The 27,162-nt window shown below is 41.3% G+C and overlaps 1 protein-coding gene across 1 annotated transcript; it reads left to right on the top strand.

Annotated features, from left to right (window-relative positions):
• The first annotated feature begins 9,979 nt into the window (after positions 1–9,979).
• LOC100404529 (melanoma-associated antigen B5-like) lies at positions 9,980–10,895 on the top strand. The gene has a single exon (XM_017969150.5). It carries the CDS (start codon positions 10,122–10,124, stop codon positions 10,869–10,871), a length of 750 nt encoding a protein of 249 aa, XP_017824639.3. The 5' UTR covers positions 9,980–10,121; the 3' UTR covers positions 10,872–10,895.
• The last annotated feature ends 16,267 nt before the right edge of the window (positions 10,896–27,162 follow it).

Here is a 27,162-nt window from a genome sequence, read left to right as displayed (position 1 = left end):
TCATATGTCTGCTTGCGATTAGCATGTCTTCCTTTGAGAAATGTCTATTCAAATCTTTTGCCCAGTTTTTAATTGGATTATTAGATTTTTTTCCTACAGAGATGTTTAAGCCCCTTATATATTCTGGTTATTAGTGGCTTTCCAGATGGGTAGTTTGAGAATATTTTCTCCAATTCTGTAGACTGTCTCTTCACTTTTGAATATTTAGTTTGCTGTGCAGCAGCTTTTCAACTTGATGTGATCCTATTTTTTAATTATTTTTTGCTTTGGTTGCCTGCTATCATGGAGTATTATGCAAGAAATTTTTGCCCAGATCAATGTTCTGGAGAGTTTTCCCCATGTTTACTTGTAGTGGTTTCATATTTGGAGGTCTTAAAGTCTTTCATCCATTTAAATTTGATTTTTATATGACAAGAGATAGTGTTCTAGTTTTATTCTTTTGCACGTTGATATCCAGTTTATCCACCACCATTTATTGAAGAGACAGGGAATTTTTAATGTCATTTTCTGCTCATTTTACCATCTATATCACTTCTTGATCAATTTTAATCCACTGATTTTGAAAATCTAATTATTTTTAACTGACAGATAATAATTGTGTCTATTTATGGGATATAATATGATGTTTTGATCTATGTATTCTCCCTAGTGGACATATTCTGCTTTTACTTTGCATATTTGGCAATTAGATTATATGCCAGGTATTCTGAATTTTGCCTTGCTCATATTTTTACAGCATAAGTGCTGTGGATATATATTTTAAATATATTCATATTCCTAAACTTTGTTCTATGACTCAAATTTGATCAAAATGCTGTGATCCTGGTAACACTTGATTTTAAAGTTTCTTAGGTGTGACCAGAGCTTCATAAATCTAGGACTAATCCGACATCACTACAGAGATTAAGCCCTTCTGAATACTCTATCTCTCTCTGGCAGTCTCTCTATGTTCTGGATATGATGTGATTTTACATTGGCTGGTGAAAACAGGAAGCCCCCTAGGTAGGCTGGAATTCTCTCTGTAAAACTCACTCCTCTCAAGTACTTTGTGCTATGAACTCTAGACATCAGGTCCTCCTCTCACCAACAGCTTCATCTCCTCAACAACAGAAGATGGCCAGGTTTCAACTGAGCTACCCCTCCCTTCATTGCGGGTTCAAGGCAACGAACTGGGGAAGTTATAAACTCACCTTATTTCTTTCAATCTCACAGGAATCACTGTCTTTGGTTACGTGATGTCCAACATATTAAAATTGTCATAGATATGTTGTCATTTTTGTTTTTTAAAGTTGTTTTAGGTATGTAGTTAAATCTATTCCCTTTTATTTTTCCTTTCCAGAAGTATAATAGTATAACTGAAATTTAAAACCTAAATTATTATGGCATATAAATGTCCCAAAACTGCAAGCTAATCAACAGTTGAAGAACATTAGAATAAAAACTTGAGTGCAAAGACTGTGGGTCACAGGCACTCATACCTACATATATGTAATATGTATGTATGTGTACATATATATTTACATACATGAATTAACATATACACAGGAGAGTATAAACCAGCAATTTATACTTCACTGTGACAGTGCAGCACCGAGTTCAATGTAAAATCCTCCGGTCATTTTGTTCTCCCTCCCCACAGCGCACAGATTCTCTCTCTGCACTGCATGGTTACTGTAGGGAAGTGTGGGAGGCGGAGGAGGCTGTGTGAAGGGTAATATCAGTGATTCAAGACTTTCTCTTCTACAGTCCTGAATGCCCCTTTCAGTATAGGAATTTAATACAAGGTATTGTCATTGCTCACCTGATTTTTGGTTCCAGAGTATAAACTGCTATAAACTGGCCTATAGCAGTTTATACTTTGGAATAACTGTTACAAAGGGATTATCAACAATGTTCCTTTTCTGATCATGTTAATTTGTGATTGCATTAATTTTATTATTTATGCTTTCAAGATTTTCTAAAACAGATGAAACACATACTTTTTAATTATAAAATACTATAAATATTCAAAATATGATATAGATACCTGTATTAGCAAAGGTTCTCCAGACAAATAGCACTGATAGATGATTGATTGATTGACTGATAGATAAATGGATAGACAGACAGATATTTTATTTGGAGGTTGGGTATTTTAGGGTGATTATGTGATGAGGGCACAACCTCCATGATTGGAATTGATGCTCTTACAAAAGCAATCCCAGAGAGCTCCTTTGTCCCTTTTTTCACGTGAGGAGACAGTGAGAATATGGCCATCTATGAACAAGGAAGCATGACTTCACCAGACACCAAATCTGCCAGTGCCTCGACTTTGTACTTCCCAGCTCCAGAACTGTGGGAAATAAATATCTATTGTTTTTAAACCACCCAGTATATGGAATTCTGTAATAGCAGCCAAAATTTATTTAGATAGATAAGTAGATACATAGATATAGATTACATATAGATCTCTATATATAGATGATATAGATATATTAATAGATATAGCTATAGAAAGGCTCACTTGATATGGACCCTAATGAAAAGTTCCAAGTTATGTAGGATGAGTCAACATTGTGGAGACCCAGGAGTGCCAATGATGTGGTTCCAGTTCAATGGCTCACAGGTTCCAGACCAAGGAAGAGCTTATGGTTTGGTTCAAATGTGAAGTCAGGAGAAAAACCGATGACACAGCTTGAATGAAGTAATGAAGGAGAAATTTTCTCTTATTCAAGGAAAGGTTATCATTTTTGTCATTCAGGCCTTCAGTTTATGAAATGAGGCCCATACACATTAGGGAACGCAGTATGCTTTACCCAGTCTACTGATTCAAATGTTAATCTCAACCAAAAATACCCCTACAGAAACACCCAAATTAATGTGTTTGAGTAAATATTTTGAGCACTCCATGGCTCAGGCAAATTGACACATAAAATTAACCATCACAGTACTAATAATGAACACACATCCTATAGGTTTTATTGTTGCTGTTGTTGTTTTTTATTATTGGTCAACCTCTTGCCTGACTCTAGCTTCTGGTTTACTTGCTGTTTTTATAGTTAGGGAAAAACATTCAAAGTTAAGTAAAGGCTATGTGTATTTAACCAACTTGAAAGACTTCTACCAGAAAACGTTTCAAATGGTATTTTAGAAGCAGAAATTACATTTACAGATCGTCTCCAACTAATGAGGTTCAACATGTGATTTTTTTCTGGTTTTACAATGGGTTTATCAGGATGTCACCCCATTGTAAGTGGTATTAAATGCATTTTCAATTGATAATATTTTTGACTTATGTTTTTTTGGAATGTAGTCCCATCGTAAGTTTAGAATATCTCTATATCTAAAATATATGTTTCTTGACATGACTGGATTCAATATTTATATGAAGGACCATATGCAACTAAACTTTTTAGTATGGCTTCAATATCATTACATGTTATTCATCTGTTCAGGTTTTAAATATCTTTCTAGTTCAAACTTGGTAGGTTATGTGTATCTAGTGATTTGTACATTTCTCCGAGATTTTGCAACTTATTGTCATATAGTTGATTATAGTAGCCAGTAATGATCCTTTGAGTTTCTGCAGCAACAGTTGAAATGGCTCCTTAAAAGCTGCTTCTAATAAGCTGTTTCTGCTTTATAGAGCACCCGAAGCCCAGTATCCTTGTGGTTCTGGCAGACTCATAGATGTACCACCTTGATGGTCTTGGACAAAATCCAAGAGAATTATCCAGATTATCAGGCAGAGACTCTTGTTCTCTTCCCTTACTTTCTCACAGAGATGCAGAGTGTCTCTCTATCTCTCTGTTCTGAGACACCTGAAGCTGGGTGTTAAGAGTCACAGCACTCTTGTGGCCACCACCATTATGACTTCACTGGGTCAGACCTGAAGCCAGCACAGTGACATGTCTCACACAAGGCCTATGTAACCACTCCCTGGCTACTGCCCATGTTTGCTCAAAGCCTTGGAGTTCTACATTAAGCACGTGGAAAAGCCTACCAGGTCTGTGTCCTCCACAGAGCCCTGTCCCATCCCACCCGAGCTGGTCCCTGAGGAGTCCGCAAGCAAGGCTGTTAGGCCCAAAGTGCGTTCACTTTTTCCGTCGGGTTGAAGAGCATGAAGGCCTCAGTCCAAGGCTGGTGGACTCAGGTCAGTAGAGAGAGAAATCTCAGGCACTCCATAGTTAAAAGAGAACCCTCCTTAAGACTGAGGGAACTCCATGCCCCAGAACGGGGTGACATCAAACTCTGCCCCTGACATCAGCCTGGGGGTCCCGGCAGGTCTCTAGAGACTGAAGTGAATTCTCACTTTGTTCCCGTGAGCGTCAGAGAAGTAGGGCCCTGGTCATAAGGAGATGGCAGCAGGTCAGTGAGGGCGACTGCCAGGTTGTGGGAAGAGTCGGGGTGAGGAGTCTGATTACCGTGGGGACAATTCTCACTAGAACAGCAAGAGCACTCAAATGTCCCCAGAGTTTTTGGCCCTCGGTGCTCTGGGTGTCCCCAGAAGGCAGTGTTGGGCAGAAGTGCTCCTTTATTTCCTCCTTGCTAGTATTGTAAAAATTCCTAATGTTACTGTCAGAGCTCCAGAGGAGAATGGGTCTCTGGGTCTTGTCAACAACTTTTATGATGATCCTGAATATAAATAGAGAGAATCCAGAACAGAGGGGCCCCCGCTGCCAGCCCCTGCTGTCACCTCAGTAAGCCCCAAAATGAGCTGTCATGCTATAGTCTAACACTCACTCTAACTCCCTCCTGAGTTCGAAGGAGACAAACCGACCAGGAGAACAGGAGTCCTGTGAGTTCCTAGAGCAGTTGTTTCTCAGAAACCTGTAGAAGGGGTCCCGGTTAAAGCCAAGACGGTTATTCCTGCCAAAGGTGTTGATGTGATGTCACTCTCTCCTGTCGAGGTGCCAGCCTTCCTGCCCACACTCCTACCTGCTGTCACAGGGCACAGCCATCATGACTTGGGGTCAGAAGAGTAAGCTCTATGTCTGTGAGAAATGCTGAGAGACCCCTGGTCAGCTGCAGGGTCTCACAGGTCCCCAGGCCACTGCAGAGAAACAAGAAGAGACCTGCTCTTCCTCTGTCTTTTGTCCTTATTGTCGGGGTGCTCGTTGTAGGTCTCCTGATGCCTCCGTTCCTCGGGAGTCTCAGGGAGCTTCATCCACTGGCTCTCCTGATGCAGGTGTTTCATGCTTAAAATCTGATGTAGCTGCCAAGGGTCAAGGTGAGAAAAGTGTAAGCAGCTGCCAGAAAGCAGCCTTCATTCAGAGCACATACTGAGATCCTCTGAACAGGAGGTAGTTAAGCATGTTGGTGCAATTCCTACTGGAGAAGTATGAGAAGAAAAAGTCCATTTTGAAGGCTGACTTGCTGAAGCTTGTCAGCAGACAGTACAAGCAGCTCCCTGAGATCCTCAGGAGAACCTCTGAGCTTTTGAAAGTTGTCTTTGGTGTTGAATGGAAAGAAATTGACTCCAGCAGCAACTCCTACATCCTTGTCAGCAAGGTGGACCTCTCCAGTGAAGGAAGTCTGAGTGGTGATACGATTGGAAGACAAGTCTTCTGACGACACTCCTGGGTGTGATCTTCAGGAAAGGCAATCAGTCATGCCACTGAAGAGGAGGTCTGGGGCTTCCGATATGCAGTGGTGATCTATGCTGGGAGGAGGCCTATAACCTTTGGGGAGCCCCGGAAGTTGATCACAGAAGATTTGGTGTGAGAAGAGTACCTGGAGTACCGGCAGGTGCACAACAGTGATCCCCTGGTTATGAGTTCCCTTGGGTTCCACGAGCCCATTCTGAAACCAGCAAGATGAGAGTCCTGTAAGTTTTGGCCAAGATCAATGACATTCTCCCCATTTCCTTCCCAAATCCGCATGAAGAGTCTTTCACAGATGAGGTAGAGAGAACAATGAGCCTGAGAACTGCACACAGATCTGGCACTGTTCCCTTGGCCAGGGCACTTTATTGGACCACATCCTATAGAGCCTCACACTTCTAGGGAAGTCTGAAGTAGAATGTTCACTTTATGTTAGAAGAGAGTAGTCAGCCATTTAAGAAGTGCTGCATAGTAGATGCTGGAGGGAACAAGATGTGTATCTTTCTTTTTTGCAGTTATACCTGGGTACCGTGTAGATTTATCTTTTGTTTTCATTATTATTTTACAAATGCTCTTTCTTTTAAGTGAAGATTTAAATTGTTTCACAAACTAAGTTTCTTAATGTCATAGATCACACATTTATTTCTGTTTGTCAAGTTTAAGACTAAAAGGTTTGTTATTTTAAAACACTTTATTTTTAGTACAGAATAAGGTAATGTGGCATGGAATAGAGATCTTCATGGAAATGTGAAAGAACCCAACAGCAAAATAGTTGAGATCACAAAATAGTGAAACAAATGTAGAGTGGTAAATCTGTTTTTTTTCCTAGCCTATTTGCTCATTGCTTGTAATATTAAATTATATAAACCTGTATTTACTTTGTTTGTTCAAACTGGAGGAAAAATTAAATAATAAATTAGAGTTCCTGCTTACTGTTTTTATTAATTTTTAATTATTGTTTCCCAACAAGTATAATTGAGTACCTGCTGTTTAGAAGGCTTCCTGATAGTACTAGTGACGGTAAAGAAAAGGAGATTCAGTTTCTGCCTATAGAATTTTAGAGTCAAAGAGCAACTAACATATAAGGAAGATGATGAGATTGCATCTAAGACATAAATGAGAATTAAAAAGAGGGGATAAGGAAGAGACGATTTCATATGAATATAGTCAAATGTAAGCTATCTGATGAAGGCAGTTCAGAGTATTAGAAAACGGTAAGTCTCTTGGTGGGAGTAAATTTAAGGGAAGCTGCAGGTTGGGCTACATGAGGCTGTGGGAGTGGTGAGCATGGGCCTGGCCCTCAGATGGTACCTCTCAGAGGTGAGAGACTACCCCTGAGTGGAAAGCAAGTCTTAAAAGTTATTTTGACCCTGTAGGTATACCAGAAAGAAATCCCCAACTGGGATAGGAAGGGAAAGAGACCTGTGCAGTTGCCCCAGTTCACACACTGTGTCTTTCAGGCACATGGTGTCCAGGGAGTTTCTGAGAAATATGAGTGATACTTCCTTTACATAAAATGCCAAGAGGCCACTGAACCATCACCCCTGTCATAGGCTGGGAGAGCCAGAGCCTGCTCCATTAAAAAGACATTTGAATTAGGTTACTTTGAGTGCAATTTTTCAAACTCTAAGAGAGGGCATGGTTTTTGGTGGTGATGAAGTGAATCAAAATAGGGGCAGTTTGGATGGAAAAGTGACCTGGGAAGTTTCTGGTCCCTACCATGAAAAAGGAATTTTGAGTTGCCTCCAGCTGAAGAAGGCAGGTCCACAGCCAAATTAAATAACAGATGCTCTAATGAGGAAACACTACTCAGTTTTACTGGCTTGGCAGCATTTCAGCAGATGTAGATTTCTATGTTGTTGGAGTATTCTCTAATATATTATGGAAATAAAATTCTGTGAGGGAAGATTGTTATCATCTTGAGTCAAAATACATTTAGTAATAATCACCATTCATTAAAGACCCAAACTTTGCCTAAAACCATGTCAGGTGATTTACATACAGTATATATATGCCTAAATTCTATAAGATGGTATAAGATGGGGTTTATCGAATTGACTTTGCAGGTAAAAACTTACAATTTTCTTAAGTTCACAAGACTGGTAAGTGAGAGAACTAGACTAGACCCTGGATCTGAATTTCTCTAGAGTCCACACTGTTCCACTTCTTCCAGCCTGAGGCAGACCTTGTGTTACTTATTTCCTGCTCACTACTTCAAAACATATCTCAGGTGATACAAAGCAAGACTTTAAACCCCAAATACTGCTTTGGGATACATAGCCCAAGGGATAAGCAATAAAAATACCAAAATGAATGCAAGGTGTGACTAAAGAAAGATATTTGTTGACAATATCATTATCTGCAATGCCAATGTCAGAAACCTCAAAATACTAGGGACTCACAAAATCATTTGACTCAGCCTCTTCACTGTAGAAAGTAAATATATTTGAACAGAAGTTACATAAGAAGCGAAGTCTGCCTAGTGACAAGAAAGGATGTATCAGCAATTTTTTTTCCTCTGAAGGCACACCTGTCCAGCACTTTCTGCTTCGTGCTTCAACTTTCTCATCTCATATCATTCTTAGGACACATCCTATTCTCTGCAACGTTTGCAGATGGAAAACTAATGAAGAGCTTGGTATTAATTATGTGGCATTTCTCCAGAAGCCTCTAATAGAAAATGTAGAAACCAAGATAAGACTCTGATGAATGACAACTAAAGAAACAAATACCCCATAGTAAACGGAGTACCAGAGATCAGACTGTGTCTTCCTTTAGACCTGGAAGACTGAAGCAGGGCTGTTAGGCTATTTCTCACTTATTGCTCAGTGTTCTCAGGAACATAAGAGCCTTAGTCTACATGAGTGACCTAAAGTTGAAAGAAGAAACTCAAGGCCTGCAACGAGTCAAGGTGAGGACCCTGAGTGAGGACTGAGGGAAGACCTCTATCCTCCACAGAGCCCCAAGGAGCCTGAATCTTGATGTAGTCCCTAGGAGATCATAGATAGAGGTGGCCTCATGTGGCATTTCCTATTTTCATTCTGGGGCCTCAAGGAGTGGGAATCTTGGTCTAAGGCTTTGAGACTCTGACAATAAAGGGAGATATTCATGCCCTGTGAGGAATCAAATGCAGAATCATGAGAGATGACTGAGGGGACCACAGACCCTGTAACAGGGAGGTGGCATAGAACCTCCCCCTGCCATCAACCCTGGGAGGCCTTGGGGAGCTGTCAGGTTGACCTCCACAAGAAGGGTTTCAGAGATGTGAGGGGTTAGTCTGAGGGGAGGGTCCCAAGTAAACAAAAAGAGTCCAAGGCCCTGCCATGAGTTAAGGTGATGGTCCCTCGTGAGGACTTAGGAAACCTTCCACCTTCAGAACTGAGAGAACCACACAGAGCCCCACCATTACTGGCAGCCCTGGAATACATCTGCATTGTTGACATGATGTGGCATACTTCCTCGTATGATGTCACAAGAAAGTAAGGAAGTTGGTCTAATGATTGCGAGTTAAGGTCAGCAGTTGAGGATTTCCAGGTTTCCGCAGAGGCCACAGTGCATACCCTAATAACTGAGGGGAACACATGCCGTACGAGTGGGAACACACAGAATCCAACTGTTGCTCTCAGCATTGGAAGAACAAGGACAGGTAAGAACAAATGAGAACAGATGAGAAGACAGTCACATTCGCCTTGGTGAAGGTTTCAGGGTCGTTTTGTCTTTAGTATGAGGGGATAGGCCTTAGAACAAGGGAAGGAGAAGTTTCAGACCATGCCAGGGGTCAAATCAAGTGCTGAAGGAACCATTGACCACTAAATAAAAGGGTTAAAAAAGAATCTGGCCCTACTCTGGTTTCAATGCTTGAAGGGCCAGGGCAGAGTTGTGAAGTGGAAGCTCTCCACCACTTCTTTATGTCAGGTCTATGGGAGGTGACATCCTTAGTCTAAAGGTACAGTAGTCACCATTCAAATGAAGGGAGTTGGGCTCCTAGGCCCTATATGCCAATGTAAGGACCCCAAGAGAGAACTGAGGATCACAGAAGGGCCAGGACAGAAAATTATCCACTCAGCAGTCAGCACCATGGGCACCCAGACAGCAGTGATAAGCTGAGGACCCCCTTTGCATCCTTTTTATGGGTCCCAGGGAGGTTTGTGGAATAACTAAAGAGGAAATGGTTCTCATGACCTGCCACCAGTTGGCATGATTGTCTTGAATGTGAAGTAAAAGGACCCCTCAACTCAGAAGACTGGCAGCCACAATGTCACTTTAATATGCCTGAGGCAGGGCTGCCAGGCTAAAGCCTACGGTTCAATCTAACTTCTTCCAAAGGTTTCCCAAGGGGCACACTGATCAGGAGAACAGAATCCCAGTGAGTGTCTAGAGCAGTTCCATCATGGAAAACTGCATGCTGTTTGCATTATAACCATGGTGGAATTTCCACACTGAAGGTGCACAGACCCTCTCAACCTTCCACCTCCAGTGGGCCATCTTGATCTGTTCTACTATTCATTCTCCTGTCTGCTGTCCTTTATCAGAATCATCATGTCTCAGGATCAGAAGATTAAGCTCCACACTTGTGAAAAGGTGGGTTTGTTGGAGGAGTTCCTGCTCTACAAGTTCAAAATGAAACAGCCTATTTTGAGGGAAGATATGCTGAAGATTGTCAGCCCAAAATACCAAAACCAGTTTGCTAAGATTCTCAGAAAAGTTTCTGAGCACATTGAGGTTATCTTCGCAGTTGATTTGAAGAAGGTCAACCTAACTCGTCACTTATATGACCTTGTCAGCAAGCTGAAACTCCCCAACAATGGGAGGATTCATGCTGGCAAAGGGTTACCCAAGACTGGTCTCCTGATGACTCTCCTGAGTGTGATCTTCCTGAAAGGCAACAGTGCCAATGAGGAAGATATCTGGCAATTTCTGAATATGATGCAGATATGTGTTGGGAAGAAGTGCTACCTCTATGGAGAGCCCAGGAAGTTCATCACTCAGGATTTTGTGAAGCTAAAGTACCTGGAGTACTACCAGGTGCCCAGCAGTTATCCTGCACACTATAAATTCCAGTGGGTTACAAGAGCCTGCAGTGAAACCAGCAAGATGAAAGTCTTGGAATATTTGGCCAAGGTCAGTAATATTGCTCCAGGTACCTTCTGTTCACGATATGAAGAGGCTTTGATGGATGAGGAAGAAAGAGCCCAAGCCAGAATTGCAGCCAAGACTGGCACTACTGCAGTGGCCAAGACTGTTTTGAGGCCAAGTTCAACAGCTTCTCCCAACCCTACTGAAGTCTGAAGTTTTCTCATCCAGTCAAGCAAATATAACATCACCAAAAGGGATTGTTTTTTTAAAATACAAAAGAACCTCCAGTAAAATAATTGAGATGATGAAATAGAAAAAAATTATAAAACATGATCAATCTTGGTTTTCCTCATTCCTTTCAGTCTTTTGTTTTGTAAAATTAAATGATTTATACCTTGATATGTTTAGCTTGTTTAAAATGTAGGAGAAATTAAATCTTTGTAAGTTAGATCTCTTGTTCATGGTGTCTCACATTCCCTAAACATCATTTGATTATCTGGTCTTTGGAAGGTTCTGTGACAGTATTGGAGCTGCTCAGATAAAGACCCAGCTTCTGCCCATAGAATTGTTGAGGTTAAAAGCTGCAGTCATATAAAGTAAATGTTGAGCCATCCCCTATGACTTACAGGAAAGTAGAAAGGATTAGTGAGAAGGGGACATTCCAGTTGAGAGCAGTAAAGCATAAATTTCATGAAGCAAGGCAGTTTGAGTTTTGGGAAACTGAAAGCCAAACAATGTGTTGAAACTTTTAAAATTAGCTGCATTGGGATGTTAGATGAGGCTATGAAACTGGTAAGCAGAGGTCAGAACCCTCAGATGATGTGTCTCAAAGTTGAGAGAGAAAACTCTTTAATGGAAAACTGCACTGTATTATAAAGCCCCAAATCGAGACCTAATACTATATACTGCCTTAGATTTTTCAAATGGCCTAACTGGAAGTTCCTCTCTACACTATGCACTTGCAGATTAGGTCCCTTAATCAAACAATCATCTTTATTAACAGAACCAGGCACAGATCTTGTTTTCTTTCCCTGGCAGCCTTCAAAATTATTCACACAAGTCAATCACATCTTCCCATGCGAACTAGACGTCACCTTTCCCTCTTGTCTACAAATCCTGCCTCCCAGAGACCTTATTCATTCACTCTGTTCCTGAGTGCAACCCTTGTGTGACCCTGTATGGTATGTGGTGTACTGCTACCCTGCCCTGTAAATATATGTGATTAATAAACTGCTGTTGACCTCATCTGTACAGCGGCCAGTATCGTGTGTTTGAATACCACATAACCATAATGTGGAAAATCCTTCCTCACCACTAAAACATGCTGTTATGAATTCCTTTGGGATCACACATAATCTAGAAAGAAATCTTTAGATTTAGACTAGTGGTTTACACAACAAAAGTTTATTTTCTCACAATTCTGGAGGCTGGAAGTTCAAGATCAAGATGCCAGCAGGGTTGGCTTCCTCTGAGGCCTCTCTCTGCTTGCAGAAGGCTTCCTGCTTGCAGCCTCTTTACATGGTTGTTCTTCTGTATGTGTGCATCCCTGGTATTTCCTAGTGTGTCCTAACCTCTTCTTTGCAGGACACCAGTCAGATTTTATAAAAGTACTCTAACGGCCTCATTTTAACTAATCACCTGTTTAAAGACCTTATCTCTGAATACAATCACATTCTGAGGTACTGGGGGTTAGGACTTAAGCTTGTGAATTTGAGGTTGGTTGCAAAATTCATTTCATAATAGGCAGGAATGGAAGATATCTTTGGTCTCATCTCAGTACTGTAGAATGCAATGCACGAGCTACATGTCCTATGCAAATTGTCTCCAGGGAGTGTCCCCAAAATAAGAGTGAGATGCACAAAAGCCACTGTGTTGGCTTTTTCTTTTTACCTTGAACTAGAACTAGATCCTACTAGAAAAAGACATTCTAGTTAGATTATCATTAGTGCAATTTGGTAAATTCTAATGGAGGGCTAGATTTCAATGGGAAGGAAATGAATGAAAATATAGGTGGTTTAAATGGAAGGGTGGCTAGGATGCACTGAAAGAGTTAGTCCTTAACAAAATTCTAAAACATCTTAATTATATCTAGATGGGGAAGAACCCCAACATCCAAATTAAATAATGGATGCCCTAGTGGAGAAAATCTAATTTTACTTGCTATAGCAAATTTTTGGCTGATTTGGTGTTGTTTGAGAGCATTGCATTTTCACTGACATATCCTGGATTTAAAAAAAAAATATCTCAGATAAGAGAATGGTATTGTCTACATAAAAATAATCACAAATAAATTTCATTTATTAAACTCCTAACATTTTCCAGTGATTATGAAAGATTAAGTCTGAGTGACAAAGAGAAGTAGATCAGTTTGTGTTTTCTGAGAGCCACCTCCTATCCCAGGCCTTCTGCCTTGTTCTTCAGCTTCCCCATTTCGCATCACTTCACTTGGACACAGACCTATTTTCCTCAAGATTTTTCAGGGCTATGGCATTTCCCAGGAAGCTTTTTATTAAAGAGACAGGAGCCCAGGATGTCAGGGCTTTGCTGCAAAGGGCTCTCGTTGAAGTAAGGCTCTAAGAGGAGTCAAATTGAGAAGCCTCTATGAGACTGAGGGAACTACCCACTCCAGAACAGAGAAGGCACCATAGATGTCACCCCTGCAGTCAGCCTTGAGAACCCATTCACCGGGGATCTGGGTAGCACTCACTTCCTCCTGTGGGTCACAGAAAGGTGAGGGACTTGGCCTAAGGCAGGCCACAACAGCACAAGTGCAAGCAAGTGAGGGGTTTCAGGCTCAGGCAGGAATAAATGTGAGAATACTGAATGCGAATAAAAAAACCACCCACCTCCAAAGTGTGCACTGCCTTATCTCCCTAAAAGCCTGACCCCTGTTCTCAGTCTTGGGAGGCCCTGAACAGAGTAGGTAGGCTGAGCCGTGTGCTCATTTCTGCCTTTAGGACCTCAGGAAGATGAGGGCCTTGGTAAAAGTATGTGAGCCCAGAGCAGCTGAGGAAGGAGGAACAAACCTTAGCAACAGTCAAGGTGGGGACGCTTAGGTGAAAAATCCCATCAAGCCCATATTTGCAGCTCCCTGAGAACCCAAACATGGATGTCAAGTTCATGTGAGCTCTCCTTTTCCACTTGATGACACCAGGGAGCTGAGGACCTTGGCCTGGAGCAGGCAGGGGACAGAGGGCTAAGGTCAGCAAAGAAAGGAGTACCATGCTCTTTCGGGAATTAAGAGCAGCTGCTTGAGTGATTTCTGAGGGGACCGCTCATCTCAGAAGTGTACAGTAACACAAAATCTGCTCCTGCAATCAACCTTAGGAGGCCCTGGGCCAGGCTGATTTCTTCGAGGATGGTCTCAGAGATGTCAGGGCCTTGGTCTAAGGGAAGAATCCTCAAGTCAGCAAAGAAAAGCATCCCAGATACAGCCAGGAGTCAAAATCAGCTCCCTACATGAGGACTGAGGGAACCCCTTCCCTACTGGCACTCTGGGATGCCTGTGCACTGGTTACATGACTTCTACTCATTTCCTCCTATGGTATGGGGGTGGTTACTGGTAATGGTGGTGAGGGTTTTGTCTAAGGTAGATGGCCTGCGGTCTGCAGTAGGAAAATTTCCAGGCATTTTTAGGAATTAAGGTGAAAATATGGTGTCAGAGGGGAACATCAAATCAGCCTTGGAAGACCACAAGCAGGTGAGGTGGTGCCCATATCTTACTAGAGAGTCTCAGGAGATTCTGGTAGGAATAGAGAAGCCCTGCGCCATGTCAAGAGAGAAAGGCAGGGTTGGGAGGACCACCACCATTGAATAGATAACAAAGCATCTGTGCCCCACCCTTGTACTCAGTACTTAAAGGACCATGGCAGGACTATCAGGCTGAGGCTCCTCCCTACTTCTTGATATATATATATATATATATATATATATATATATATATATATATATATATATATCTAAGGCAGATGAAATATTTGGTGTGTGGTTGCAGCCACAAGTTAGCGAAAGGGATGTCTTCCAGGTACTACCTGGAAATCAGGTGGGTTCCTTGAATGAAAACTAAAGACCCAAGTATCCCATGACAGAGACACCTCCACATAGCTCCCAGTGGGGTACTCCCTGACAGAGATGGTGGACTCAGAAGCTCCTTCACTTTATCTTCTGGGGTCTCAGGGAGGTGCTGGCTTTGGTTTGAGGTGTCAACTTCACAGCAGCAGAAGAAAAGGGAAGCAGGGACCACCAACAGTTGATATGATGATTATTTGTGAACTTACAAGACCCCCTCATTCCAAAACAGAGAACTCCCATTACCAACCTCTGCCATCCTCTCAGTACACCTAAGGCAGAGTTGGCAGGCTGCAGCCTAAACTTATTCTAACTTTATACACAGGGTTCTCAGTGGGCAGGCTGACCAGGAGAACCGGAGCTCCATGGGTTCCTAAAGCAGTGCTCTTGGAAACCTGTAGAGGTAGCCTTTGTTAAAGCCACAGTAGTTTCTCCCTGCTGCTGGTGCTCACACCATCTCGTTCTCCCTCCTTCAGGTGCCCACATTCCTAGCCATGCCACCCACACTTTTTCCTACTCTGCCTAACCAGAGTCATCATGTCTTGGTATCAGAACAGTAAGGTCCATGCCCATGAGAAACGTCAACAGACTTGAGGTAAGACTCGGGGCAATGGGGGTACGCAGGCAATAGCAGTGGCAGCAGAAGAGTCTCCTCCATCCTCATTTCCTCTTTGTGTAGGTGTTATTGAGAGCCTACCTACTGCTGTGTCATGTAGCACTTCGAAGGGGCCTCAGAAAGCCTCATCCACCACTACTTACATAGGCATCTTTTGCACTAGATCTCATAAAGTTCCCAGTGGTCAAGATGAGGAAGAGAAAAGTACAGCTGAGGCCCCACTTTCCAGTGAGAACTCATGCAGAGACTCTCGAATCAAGAAGGTTATGTTGTTGGAGCAGTTCCTGCTCTATAAGTATAAAATGAAACAGCCCATTATAAAGGAAGATATGCTGAAGGTTGTCAACTAAAAATACCAAAATCAGCATGCTGAGATCCTCAGAAGAACTTCTGATTGCCTTTGCAGTTGATATGAAGGAAGTCAATTCAACCCATCACTTATATGACCTTGTTATGACCTTGTAAAGCTAAAAATTTCCAACAGTGGGAGAGTGTATGGTGGCAGGGGTTTCCCCAAGACTGGTCTCCTGATAAATCTCCTGAGTGTGATCTTCATGAAGAGCAACTGTGCCCCTGGGGAAGACATCTGGAAATTCCTAAATATGATGTAAGCATATGCTTGGAGGGAGCAGTACATTTATGGAGAGCCCAAGAAGCCCATCACTCAGGATTTGGTGAGGCTAAAAAAGTACCTGGAGTACTATTCAACAGTGATCCTGCATGCTATGAATTCCTTTGGGGTTCAAGAGCGAATATTGAAATCAGTAAGATGAAAGTCCTGAAGTTTTGGCAAAGGTCAGTGATACTGTCTGCAGTGCCTCCACATCCCATTATGAAGAGGCTTTGTGAGATGAGGAAGAGAGAGCCCAAGCCATAGAGGCAGCCATGCCTGGCTAGTGCAGTTTCCAGAGCCATATGTCCAGCATATCTTCGAACCCTATTGAGGTCTGAGGATTTTTTATCATCTCGATAAGAAGATATGACATCATAATAGAGATTTTCTTGAAAATATAAAATAACCCCACAGTAAAATAAGTAGGATAATACAATGGAGAAAAAATTCAAACATGATTAACCCTTGTTTTCCCTAATTCTTCTTAGTCTTTAGTTTTGTAAAATTAACTGATTTATACTTTGCTTTTGTTAGCTTATTCACTAAAGTGGAAAAAAATTAAATCTTAATAAATTAGGAATTAGACGTTGTGTTCACTGGCTTTTCTAGTGACCAAACATTAATTGAGTATCTGCTTTTCAGAAGGCTCGGTGCTGATACTGAAGATACTCAGATAATGACCCAGTCCCTGCTTATAGAAGTTTTGAGCCCACAAGCTATGATTATTTAACTGTCCTCTATAACCTATGGTTAAATAAAAAATAATGGGTGAGGATGAGAGTGTTCCCTATGAGAGCAACCAAGAGGGAGTTCGCTAACCCACACAGTTTGGGGCTTTTGAAAACAGCAAGTCCTCAGTGGAATATAACTTTCATTTAAGCTGGTGGGCTAGCTGAGGTTCTGAAGTGATGTGTAGCAACCATACCCTTGATGGGTGTGCTTCATAGGTGAGGGATGAAAACCTGAGAGTTAGTGTACTTGGGCTTCTATAAACAAAATACCACAGTCTGGGTGGCCTAAGCAACATAAACTGATTTCTCACAGTTCTGGAAGCTGGGAAGTCCACAATCAAGGAGCCAATATACTCAGTTCCTAATGAGGGTACTCTTCCTGGATTGCATAAAGTCACCTTTTCTGTGTCTCTTCACACGGAGGGGAGAAAGAGACCTCTAGTATCTCTTCCTCTTACAGAGACATTAATCCTAATATGGGGCCCCTACCCTTATAACATCAACTAAACATAATTTTGTCTCAAAGGCCCCACCTCCAAATGGCATAACATTGGGAGCTAGGGCTTCATTATATGAATTTTAGGGGAATGCAAAGTTCAATCTATAATAGAAAACTGTTTCTATTCTTGGGATTGCAGGTAAACCAGAGACAAATCTCCACATGGGCAGGGTAGGAAGGTGTACTGTGCTCTAGTTCCAGTGCAGTTAAACGCAGTTTGCAAATTAGTGCCCCAAACACATGTTATACAAGGAGTTTCTGAAGAATAAGAATGATAATCCTTTGAGACGAGACGCACCAAAGTGAAGATGTTGGCAGTTTTTACTTTGAACTGGGAGAGCGAGATCCTGCTGCATTAAAAAGGCATTTGATTTTGAGGATATCTGGCAAACTCTTAAGAGAGGGCTAGATTTTGTTAAGGGTATAATGAATGTAAATAAAGATGGCTTGGGATGGAAGGGTGCCTGAGAGGGATAGAGGAACTTGTGCCTTGACACCAATTTTAAGAGTTTGAGTTACAACTAGCTGGGGAAGACAATGCCACAACTGAATTCATGACCTCATGGAGAATATTTACATAGCTTTACTTGCTAGGGAGAATTTTTGGATGATTCAATATTTTTGTACAACAGTATTCCATGTTCTCTAACATCTTCTGGACAAAAACAAACAAACAAAAAGCTTCCAAGTGTGGTAGATGCTATCATCTTGAGTCAAAATAATAATATTAATAACTGCCATTCTTTAAATATTGGGTAATGTATTCTAGCCATCTGGCCATGTGGTTATATGTAGGATATACATTCTTTTTTTTTTTTTTTTGAGATGGAGTTTCACTCTTGTTACCCAGGCTGGAGTGCAATGGCGCAATCTCAGCTCACCAGAACCTCCGCCTCCTGGGTTCAGGCAATTCTCCTGCCTCAGCCTCCTGAGTAGCTGGGATTACAGGCATGCACCACCATGCCCAGCTAATTTTTTGTATTTTTAGTAGAGACGGGGTTTCACCAATATGTAGTATATACATTCTAATAGTCTTACAAGATAGGGCTTATCAAATTCATTTGGCAGATAATAAACTTGCAGTTTTCTCAAGTTCACAAAACTGGGTCATGGCAGAGCTAGAACTAGAGCCCTGGTCTGAATTTGTCTAGAGCCTAAACTATTCCACTCCTCCCACCTGAGGTAGACTTGCTGCCTCTTAATGAATCTTTTAATCTCACTATTCTAAAATGTATTTCAGGAAAAAAAAAAAAAAAAGGAGACACTTGCATCCAACATATTCAAAGCAGGCCTGTAAAAGGAAGGTAAATGTGAGAATAAATCAAACTTTGGAGATCGCCTTTAAACTTCATTAACCTAGGATCCTGCTGCTTTGAAGCCCATGGCAACCTTGAGAACTAACTCTGCCCAGGGGCTATTTCATCCAGCTCTTGCTGTTTCCATCATTACAACAGCTTTCTCCTGAAATTCCTCCAGTGTGCCCTCCTAATTCTGGAACCTGACCTGCTGGCCAGCAATTCACTCTGCATCCTCCTCCGAAGGCTATTACTTGTTCTCATGATTTAGAGCATTCAAACTCTTTAGTAGACAGTTCCTTCACTATGGATACATATCAACTTTGTATTCCTATTTATATGATAACTTCAAGATCTTCCTCCTTTTTTTTTTGAGATGGAGTCTCACTCTGTTGCCAGGCTGGAGTGCAGTGGCCCAATCTCAGCTCACTGCAAGCTCCAACTCCCTGGTTCAAGCTATTCTCTTGACTCAGCCTCCAAGTACCTGAGATTACAGGCACACACCACCACGCCTAGCTACTTTTTATAGTTTTTATACTAGAGGTGGGGTTTCTTTTTTTATTGCATTTTAGGTTTTGGGGTATATGTACAGAACATGCAAGATAGTTGCATTGGTACACACATGGCAGTGTGATTTGCTGCCTTCCACCCCTTCACTCACATCTGGCATTTCTCCCCATGCTATTCCTCCCTATCTCTCCACCCCCACTGCCCCTCCCCTTTTCCCCCCAATAGACCCCAGTGTGTAGTGCTCCCTCCCTGTGCCCATGTGTTCTCATTTTTCATCACCCGCCTATGAGTGAGAATATGTGGTATTTCATTTTCTGTTCTTGTGTCAGTTTGCTGAGAATGATGTTCTCCGGATTCATCCATGTCCCTACAAAAGACACGAACTCATCATTTCTGATTGCTGCATAATATTCCATAGTGTATATGTGCCACATTTTCCCAGTCCAGTCTATCATCGATGGGCATTTGGGTTGGTTCCAGGTCTTTGCTATTGTAAACAGTGCTGCAATGAACATTCGTGTGCATGTGTCCTTATAGTAGAACGATTATAGTCCTTTGGATATATACCCAATAATGGGATTGCTGGGTCAAATGGAATTTCTATTTCTAAGGCCTTGAGGAATCGCCACACTGTCTTCCACAATGGTTGAACTAATTGACACTCTCACCAGCAGTGTAAAAGTGTTCCTATTTTTCCACATCCTCTCCAGCATCTGTTGTCTCCAGATTTTTTAATGATCGCCATTCTAACTGGCATGAGATGGTATCTCAATGTAGTTTTGATTTGCATTTCTCTAATGACCAGTGATGATGAGCATTTTTTCATATGTTTTTTGGCCTCATGTATGTCTTCTTTTGTAAAGTGTCTGTTCATATCATTTGCCCATTTTTGAATGGGCTTGTTTTTTTCTTGTAAATCTGTTTGAGTTCTTTGTAAATTCTGGATATCAGCCCTTTGTCAGATGGGCAAACTGCAAAAATTTTTTCCCATTCTGTTGGTTGCCAATTCACTCTAGTGACTGTTTCTTTTGACATGCAGAAACTGTGGAGTTTGATTAGGTCCCATTTGTCTATTTTGGTTTTGTTACCAATGCTTTTGGTGTTTTGGTCATGAAATCCTTGCCTACTCCTATGTCCTGGATAGTTTGGCCTAAATTTTCTTCTAGGGTTTTTATAATGCCAGGTCTTATGTTTAAGTCTTTAATCCATCTGGAGTTAATTTTAGTGTAAGGTGTCAGGAAGGGGTCCAGTTTCTGCTTTCTGCACATGGCTAGCCATTTTTCCCAACATCATTTATTAAACAGGGAATCCTTCCCCCATTGCTTGTTTTTGTCAGGTTTATCAAAGATTGTATGGCTGTAGGTATGTTGTGTTGCCTCCGATGCCTCTGTTCTGTTCCATTGGTCTATATCTCTGTTTTGGTACCAGTACCATGCTGTTTTGATTACCGTAGCATTGTAGTATAGTTAGAAGCCCGGTAGTGTGATGCCTCCCGCTGTGTTCTTTTTGCTTAGAATTGACTTGGCTCTCTTTTGGTTCCATATGAAGTTCAAGATGGTTTTTTCCAGTTCTGTGAAGAAAGTCAATGGTAGCTTGATGAGGATAGCGTTGAGTCTGTAAATTACTTTGGTCAGTATGGCCATTTTCATTATATTGATTCTCCCTAACCATGAACATGGAATGTTTCTCCATCTGTTTGTGTTCTCTCTTATTTCGTTGAGCAGTGGTTTGTAGTTCTCCTTGAAGAGGTCCCTTACTTTCCTTGTTAGTTGTATTCCTAGGTATTTTATACTCTTTGTAGCTATTGTGAATGGCAGCTTGTTCTTGATTTGGCTCTCTTTAAGTCTGTTATCGGTGCATAGGAATGCTTGTGATTTTTGCACATTGACTTTATATCCTGAGACTTTGCTGAAGTTGCTTATCAGTTTGAGGAGTTTTGGGGCTGTCTCAGCCCAAAAGACAATGGGGTCTTCTAGATATACTATCATGTCGTCTGCAAATAGAGACAATTTGGCTTCCTCCTTTCCTATGTTAATACCCTTTATTTCTTTTTCTTGCCTGATTGCTCTGGCTAGAACTTCCAGTACTATATTGAATAGAAGTGGTGAGAGAGGGCATCCTTTTCTAGTGCCAGATTTCAAAGGGAATGCTTCCGGTTTTTGCCCATTCAGTATGATATTGGCTGTTGGTTTGTCATAAATAGCTTTTATTACTTTGAGATACGTTCCATCAATACCGAGTTTATTGAGGGTTTTTAGCATAAAGAGCTGTTGAATTTTGTCAAATGCCTTCTCTGCGTCAATTGAGATAATCATGTGGTTTTTGTTTTTGGTTCTGTTTATGTGGTGAATTACATTTATAGACTTGCGTATGTTGAACCAGCCTTGCATCCCCGAGATGAATCCTACTTGCTCATGGTAGATAAGCTTTTTGATGTGCTGTTGCAATCTGCTTGCCAGTATTTTACTGAAGATTTTTGCATCTATGTTCATCATGGATATTGGCCTGAAGTTTTATCTTCTGGTTGAGTCTCTGCTGGGTTTTGGTATCAGGATGATGTTGGCCTCATAAAATGATTTGGGAAGGATTCCCTCTTTTTGGATGATTTGAAATAGTTTCAGAAGGAATGGTACCAGCTCCTCTTTGTGTGTCTGGTAGAATTCGTCTGTGAACCCATCTGGACCTGGGCTTTTAGTGTGTGGTAGGCTCTTAATTGCTGCCTCAACTTCAGACCTTGTTATTGGTCTATTCATAGTTTCAGCTTCCTCCTGGTTTAGGCTTGGGAGGACACAGGTGTCCAGGAATTTATCCATTTCTTTTAGGTTTACTAGTTTATGTGCACAGAGTTGTTTGTAATATTCTCTGATGATGGTTTGAATTTCTGTGGAATCTGTGGTGATATTCCCTTTATCGTTTTTTATTGCATCTATTTGGTTATTCCCTCTTTTCTTTTCATCAGTCTGGCTAGTGGTCTATTTTGTTGATCTTTTAAAAAAAAAAAACCAGCTCTTGGATTCATCGATTTTTTGAAGGGTTTTTCATGTCTCTATCTCCTTCAGTTCTGCTCTGATCTTAGTTATTTCTTGTCTTCTGCTAGGTTTTGAGTTTTTTTGATCTTGCTCCTCTAGCTCTTTCAATTTTGATGATAGGGTGTCAATTTTGGATCTCTCCACTCTTCTCATGTGGGCACTTATTGCTAAATATTTTCCTCTAGGAACTGCATTAAATGTGTCCCAGAGATTCTGGTATGTTGTGTCTTCATTCTTGTTGGTTTCGAAAAACTTCTTTATTTCTGCCTTCATTTCATTGTTTATCCAGTCAACATTCAAGAGCCAGTTGTTCAGTTTCCATGAAGCTGTGCGGTTCTGAGTTAGTTTCTGAATTCTGAGTTCTAACTTGATTGCATTATGGTCTGAGAGACTGTTTGTTATGATTTCAGTTGTTTTGCATTTGCTGAGGAGTGCTTTACTTCCAATTATGTGGTCAATTTTCGAGTAGGTGTGATGTGGTGCTGAGAAGAATGTATATTCTGTGGATTTGGCATGGAGAGTTCTGTAAATGTCTATTAGGTTTGCTTGTTCCAGGTCTGAGTTCAAGACCTGGATATCCTTGTTAATTTTCTGTCTGGTTGATCTGTCTAATATTGACAGTGGAGTGTTAAAGTCTCCCACTATTATTGTGTGGGAGCCTAAGTCTCTTTGTAAGTCATTAAGAACTTGCCTTATATATCTGGGTGCTCCTGTATTGGGTTCATATATATTTAGGATCGTTAGCTCTTCTTGTTTTATCAATCCTTTGACCATTATGTAATGTCCTTCTTTGTCTCTTTTGATCTTTATTGCTTTAATGTCTATTTTATCAGAGACGAGAATTGCAACTCCTGCTTTTTTTTGCTCTCCATTTGCTTGGTAAATCTTCCTCCATCCTTTTATTTTGAGCCTTTGTGTATCCTTGCATGTGGATGGGTTTCCTGGATACAGCACACCAATGGGTTTTGGCTTTTTGTCCAATTTGTCAGTCTGTGTCTTTTGCTTGTTGCATTTAGCCCATTTACATTTAGGGTTAATATTGTTATGTGTGAATTTGATACTGCCATTTTGATGCTAGCTGGCTGTTTTGCCCGTTAGTTGATGCAGATTCTTGATTTTGTTGATGCTCTTTAGCATTTGGTGTGCTTCTGGAATGGCTGGTACTGGTTGTTCCTTTCTATGTGTAGTGCCTCTTTCAGGAGCTCTTGTAAAGCAGGCCTGGTGGTGACAAAATCTCTGAGTACTTGCTTGTTTGCAAAGGATTTTATTTTTCCTTCACTTCTGAAGCTCAGTTTGGCTGGATATGAAATTCTGGGTTGAAAGTTCTTTTCTTTAAGGATGTTGAATATTGGCCCCCACTCTCTTCTGGCTTGTAGAGTTTCTGCAGAGAGATCTGCTGTGAGTCTGATGGGCTTCCTTTTGTGGGTGACCCGACCTTTCTCTCTGGCTGCCCTTAGCATTTTCTCCTTCATTTCAACCCTGGTAAATCTGACGATTATGTGCCTTGGGGTTGCTCTTCTTGCGGAATATCTTTGTGGTGTTCTCTGTACTTCCTGGACTTGAATATTGGCATGGCTTGCTAGGTTGGCAAAATTTTCCTGGATAGTATCCTGAAGAGTATTTTCCAGCTTGGATTCATTCTCTTCGTCACATTCAGGTACACCTATCAAACGTAGATTAGGTCTCTTCACATAGTCCCACATTTCTGGGAGACTTTGTTCATTCCTTTTTGCGCTTTTTTCTCTATTCTTGGCTTCTCGTTTTATTTCATTGAGTTGATCTTCGACTTCTGATATCCTTTCTTCTGCTTGGTCAATTCAGCTGTTGAAACTTGTGCATGCTTCATGAAGTTCTTGCGTTTTTCAGCTCCTTCAATTCATTCATATTCCTCTCTAAGTTGTCCATTCTTGTTATCATTTCCTCAAATCTTTTTTCAGGTTTTAGTTTCTTTGCATTGAGTTAGAACATGTTCTTTTAGCTCATGGAAATTTCTCATTACCCACCTTCTGAAGTCTGATTCTGTCATTTCATCACACTCATTCTCCATCCAGCTTTGTTCCCTTGCTGGTGAGGAGTTGTGGTCCCTTGTAGGAGGCAAGGTGTTCTGGTTTCGGGTGTTTTCCTCCTTTTTGTGTTGGTTTCTTCCCATCTTTGTGGATTTATCCACCTGTCGTCTGAGTAGTTGCTGATTTTCCGATTCGGTCTCTGAGTGGACGTCCAGATTGTTGATGATGAAGTAATTCTGTTTCTTAGTTTTCCTTCTAACAGTCTAGCCCCTCTGCTGTAGGACTGCTGAGGTCAACCCCAGGCCCTGCTTGCCTGGGGAACTCCCGTAGCAGCTGCAGAACTGTGAGGGTTGCTACCAGATTCTTCTTCTGCTATCTTTGTCCCTGAATGATGCCCGCCAAATGTAGTCTGATTAGTCCTTTGTGAGGTGACTCTTTGGATATACAGGGGTCAGGGAGCTGCTTGAGGAGATAGTCTGTACTTTATAGGAGCTCAAGTGCTGAGCTGTGAGCTCCATTGTTCATTCAGGACTGCTAGGCAGGTACGTTTAAGTTTGCTGCATCAGAACTCATAAAGCCCCTTTTTTTCCCCTCAGGTGCTCTGTCCCAGGGAGTTAGGGCTTTATTTATAAGTATCTGTTGCACTGTCCTGCCTAGTGAGTCTAGTCACTGCCTGCCTGTAGTGGCTATGCTGAGCTGCCATGGGCTCCGCCCTGTTTCCCTGGGCTCCACCCTATTGCCGTGGGCTCTGCCCTGCTGCTGTGTGTAATTCCCTGTAGTCCTGTTTATATGGGTGTGGTTAGAACTTCTGTGGCAATGGTGGCAGACTGTAATGGCAGACTCCCTCTGTTATGGCAGGTTGCCTTGGCAACGGCAGGCTGCTTCAGCAATGGCAGAGTACCTCCATAGGGGTCGAGTGCCTCGGTAATGGCAGACGCCCCTCCCCCACCGAGCTGCACTGTCCTGGGTTCAGCTGTATTTGCCGTGAAACTCTTAACCCCAAGCATTTCCAATTGCTGTTTTGTTTGTTTTTGTGGGCGTGGGACCCACGGAGCCTGATCACCTGGCTCACTGCCTCGGAGCCCTTTTTTTTTTTTAAGTTGAACGGTTGACTCTATCCCAGGTGTGAGCCACTGTCCCAGGCCTTCCTTGCTTTCTTTTTCTAATTTTTTAAATGTTTCTTTTAAAAGATAGTTCAGCTTCTGAGTATGAGTTTATGGATCATGTTGTTTACACATTTATCGTGGTGTATCGAATTTAAAAGTAAGAGTTTTATATTTTGTGAAACAAGTTGGGAAACTTTCCATCTCATTTTGTAATCCAGAACAGGATAATATGGCACTGAAATAGGTATTTCTCTGGAAATGTGAGACTACTCAGCAATAAAACTGTTGGGTTCAAGAAATAGAGTAAAATTTATAATGCCTTTGATGTAAATAAACTCATGTCCAAACAACAACAAAGAAATAGAGCAAAATAAAGTAAAAAAATTGTAAATTCTTGTCTTCCCTATTATTTTTAGTCTGCTTGCCTGTAAAATTAAATGACATACATCTAGATTTGCTTACCTTATTTAAGAATTTAGGAGAAGTTAAAACTTAATAAGTTAGATACTGTGCTCACTGGCTCATTTATTCCCTTAGCATTAATTGGGCATTGCTCTTTGGGATACACTCTGCCATTGCTGAAAGTGTCAAGATTTTCATGTCTAGTAGCAACAGTATCACAAGGAAGATTGTGAGATATGCTAGACCAGGGGGGCAAATAAAAAGAATGAAGAGGGTTGTGGTCCACATGAGTGCAATATAGTGGCAGCTAAGTGTAAATGCCTCAAGGCAAGTCTGTTCAAGGGGAAACTGCAAATTCATCAGAGTGACTGAAGTTTAAATTTAGCTATGTCTTGGGGAGGTATAACTTCGGGAATGGGGAGCAAGGGTCAGCCCTTTAGATAATGTGTCTCAGAGAGTAAATCTTGGAATGAAAAGTAGCCTTCTCAGATAAACAGTAAAGAAACATCCCTTTGATAGAGTCAAGGTAGACGTTCTGGATCCTTTCCCATTGCATTTGAACAGTTCACGAAGTGGTTGTTTTACCCATATCTTCTCAAATGATTTACTTAAAAATAAGTGTTACACTCTTTTGAGCTGATCTTGGAAACCAGTCGGCTGGCACTTTTTCCTTTGGCTTGAGGAAGTCCAAGTACATAGCAATAAAATTATAATTTCTTGAATATAATTTGGCAAAGGCCGAGTTTTTGGCAGGCTGTCAATAGAATGGCAATTGGGATGGTTTGCTGGGAGCAAAACAAAGAATAACATAACAGTATTTGTCCCCTTACACAACTACTAGGTCATTTGAGTTGCATTCAGATTAAAACAATTGGCCCATATTCAAAGTAAATAACTTTCTCTTTGGTGTTTAGTTCTGTTTGTCAAGTAGTAATTTTGACTCTTGGTATTCCGCATCCTAAGTACCTCAAATTCCCTGAGAACTGCTCAATAGTTTTTTTTTTTAATTCTAGAAGGTAAGGTAGCAAACAGCACCAGTAGTGATAAAACTTTCATTTACTAAAGGTTAATATATGTGGAGAGGTTGGCTAGGTTCTTTGCATTTATTATCTCTGACTTTTCCAACAGTCTGACAAAATGAAGCTAATTTTTCAAGTGAAAAAGTCAAGACTCAAAGCTTTGGAAATTTCCCCAATATTGCATACCTATTAAGTGACAAAGGTTGGACTGTTCTAATCTGTGTAGATCTCAAGCTGTCTCCAGTCTTCCCAGCCTGAAGTAGTCTTCATGTCTCCTCTTTAAGTGCTCTTCTCACTATTCATAATATCTCATATAAGATAAAAATAACTCTGTTGCCAACATTCCAAAAGCAGATCTAAGGAGAGTGAAATAAATGTAAATAGAAATAAAATACAATTTGGGGATTGTCAATTGGATTCATTTACTCGGGATCTTTCTGGTTTCACACAAGGGTTCCTTGAAAGCTGATGTTCCAGCAGCTGTATTTTATCCATATGTGGAAAATATCACATTACAGGACCCTTCACCTCAGCATTCCCAGTGTGTTTTTCTGTCAAATTACATATCTTGACCAGTTTATCAGCTCTTCTTCACGGCCTCTTCCACTGC

The sequence above is a fragment of the Callithrix jacchus genome, chromosome 1, assembly GCF_049354715.1.
Source record: "Callithrix jacchus isolate 240 chromosome 1, calJac240_pri, whole genome shotgun sequence".
Classification (NCBI taxonomy): Eukaryota; Metazoa; Chordata; class Mammalia; order Primates; family Cebidae; genus Callithrix; species Callithrix jacchus.
The sequence above is the reverse complement of the archived record's forward strand: the minus strand, read 5'-3'. Positions and strand labels throughout refer to the sequence as shown.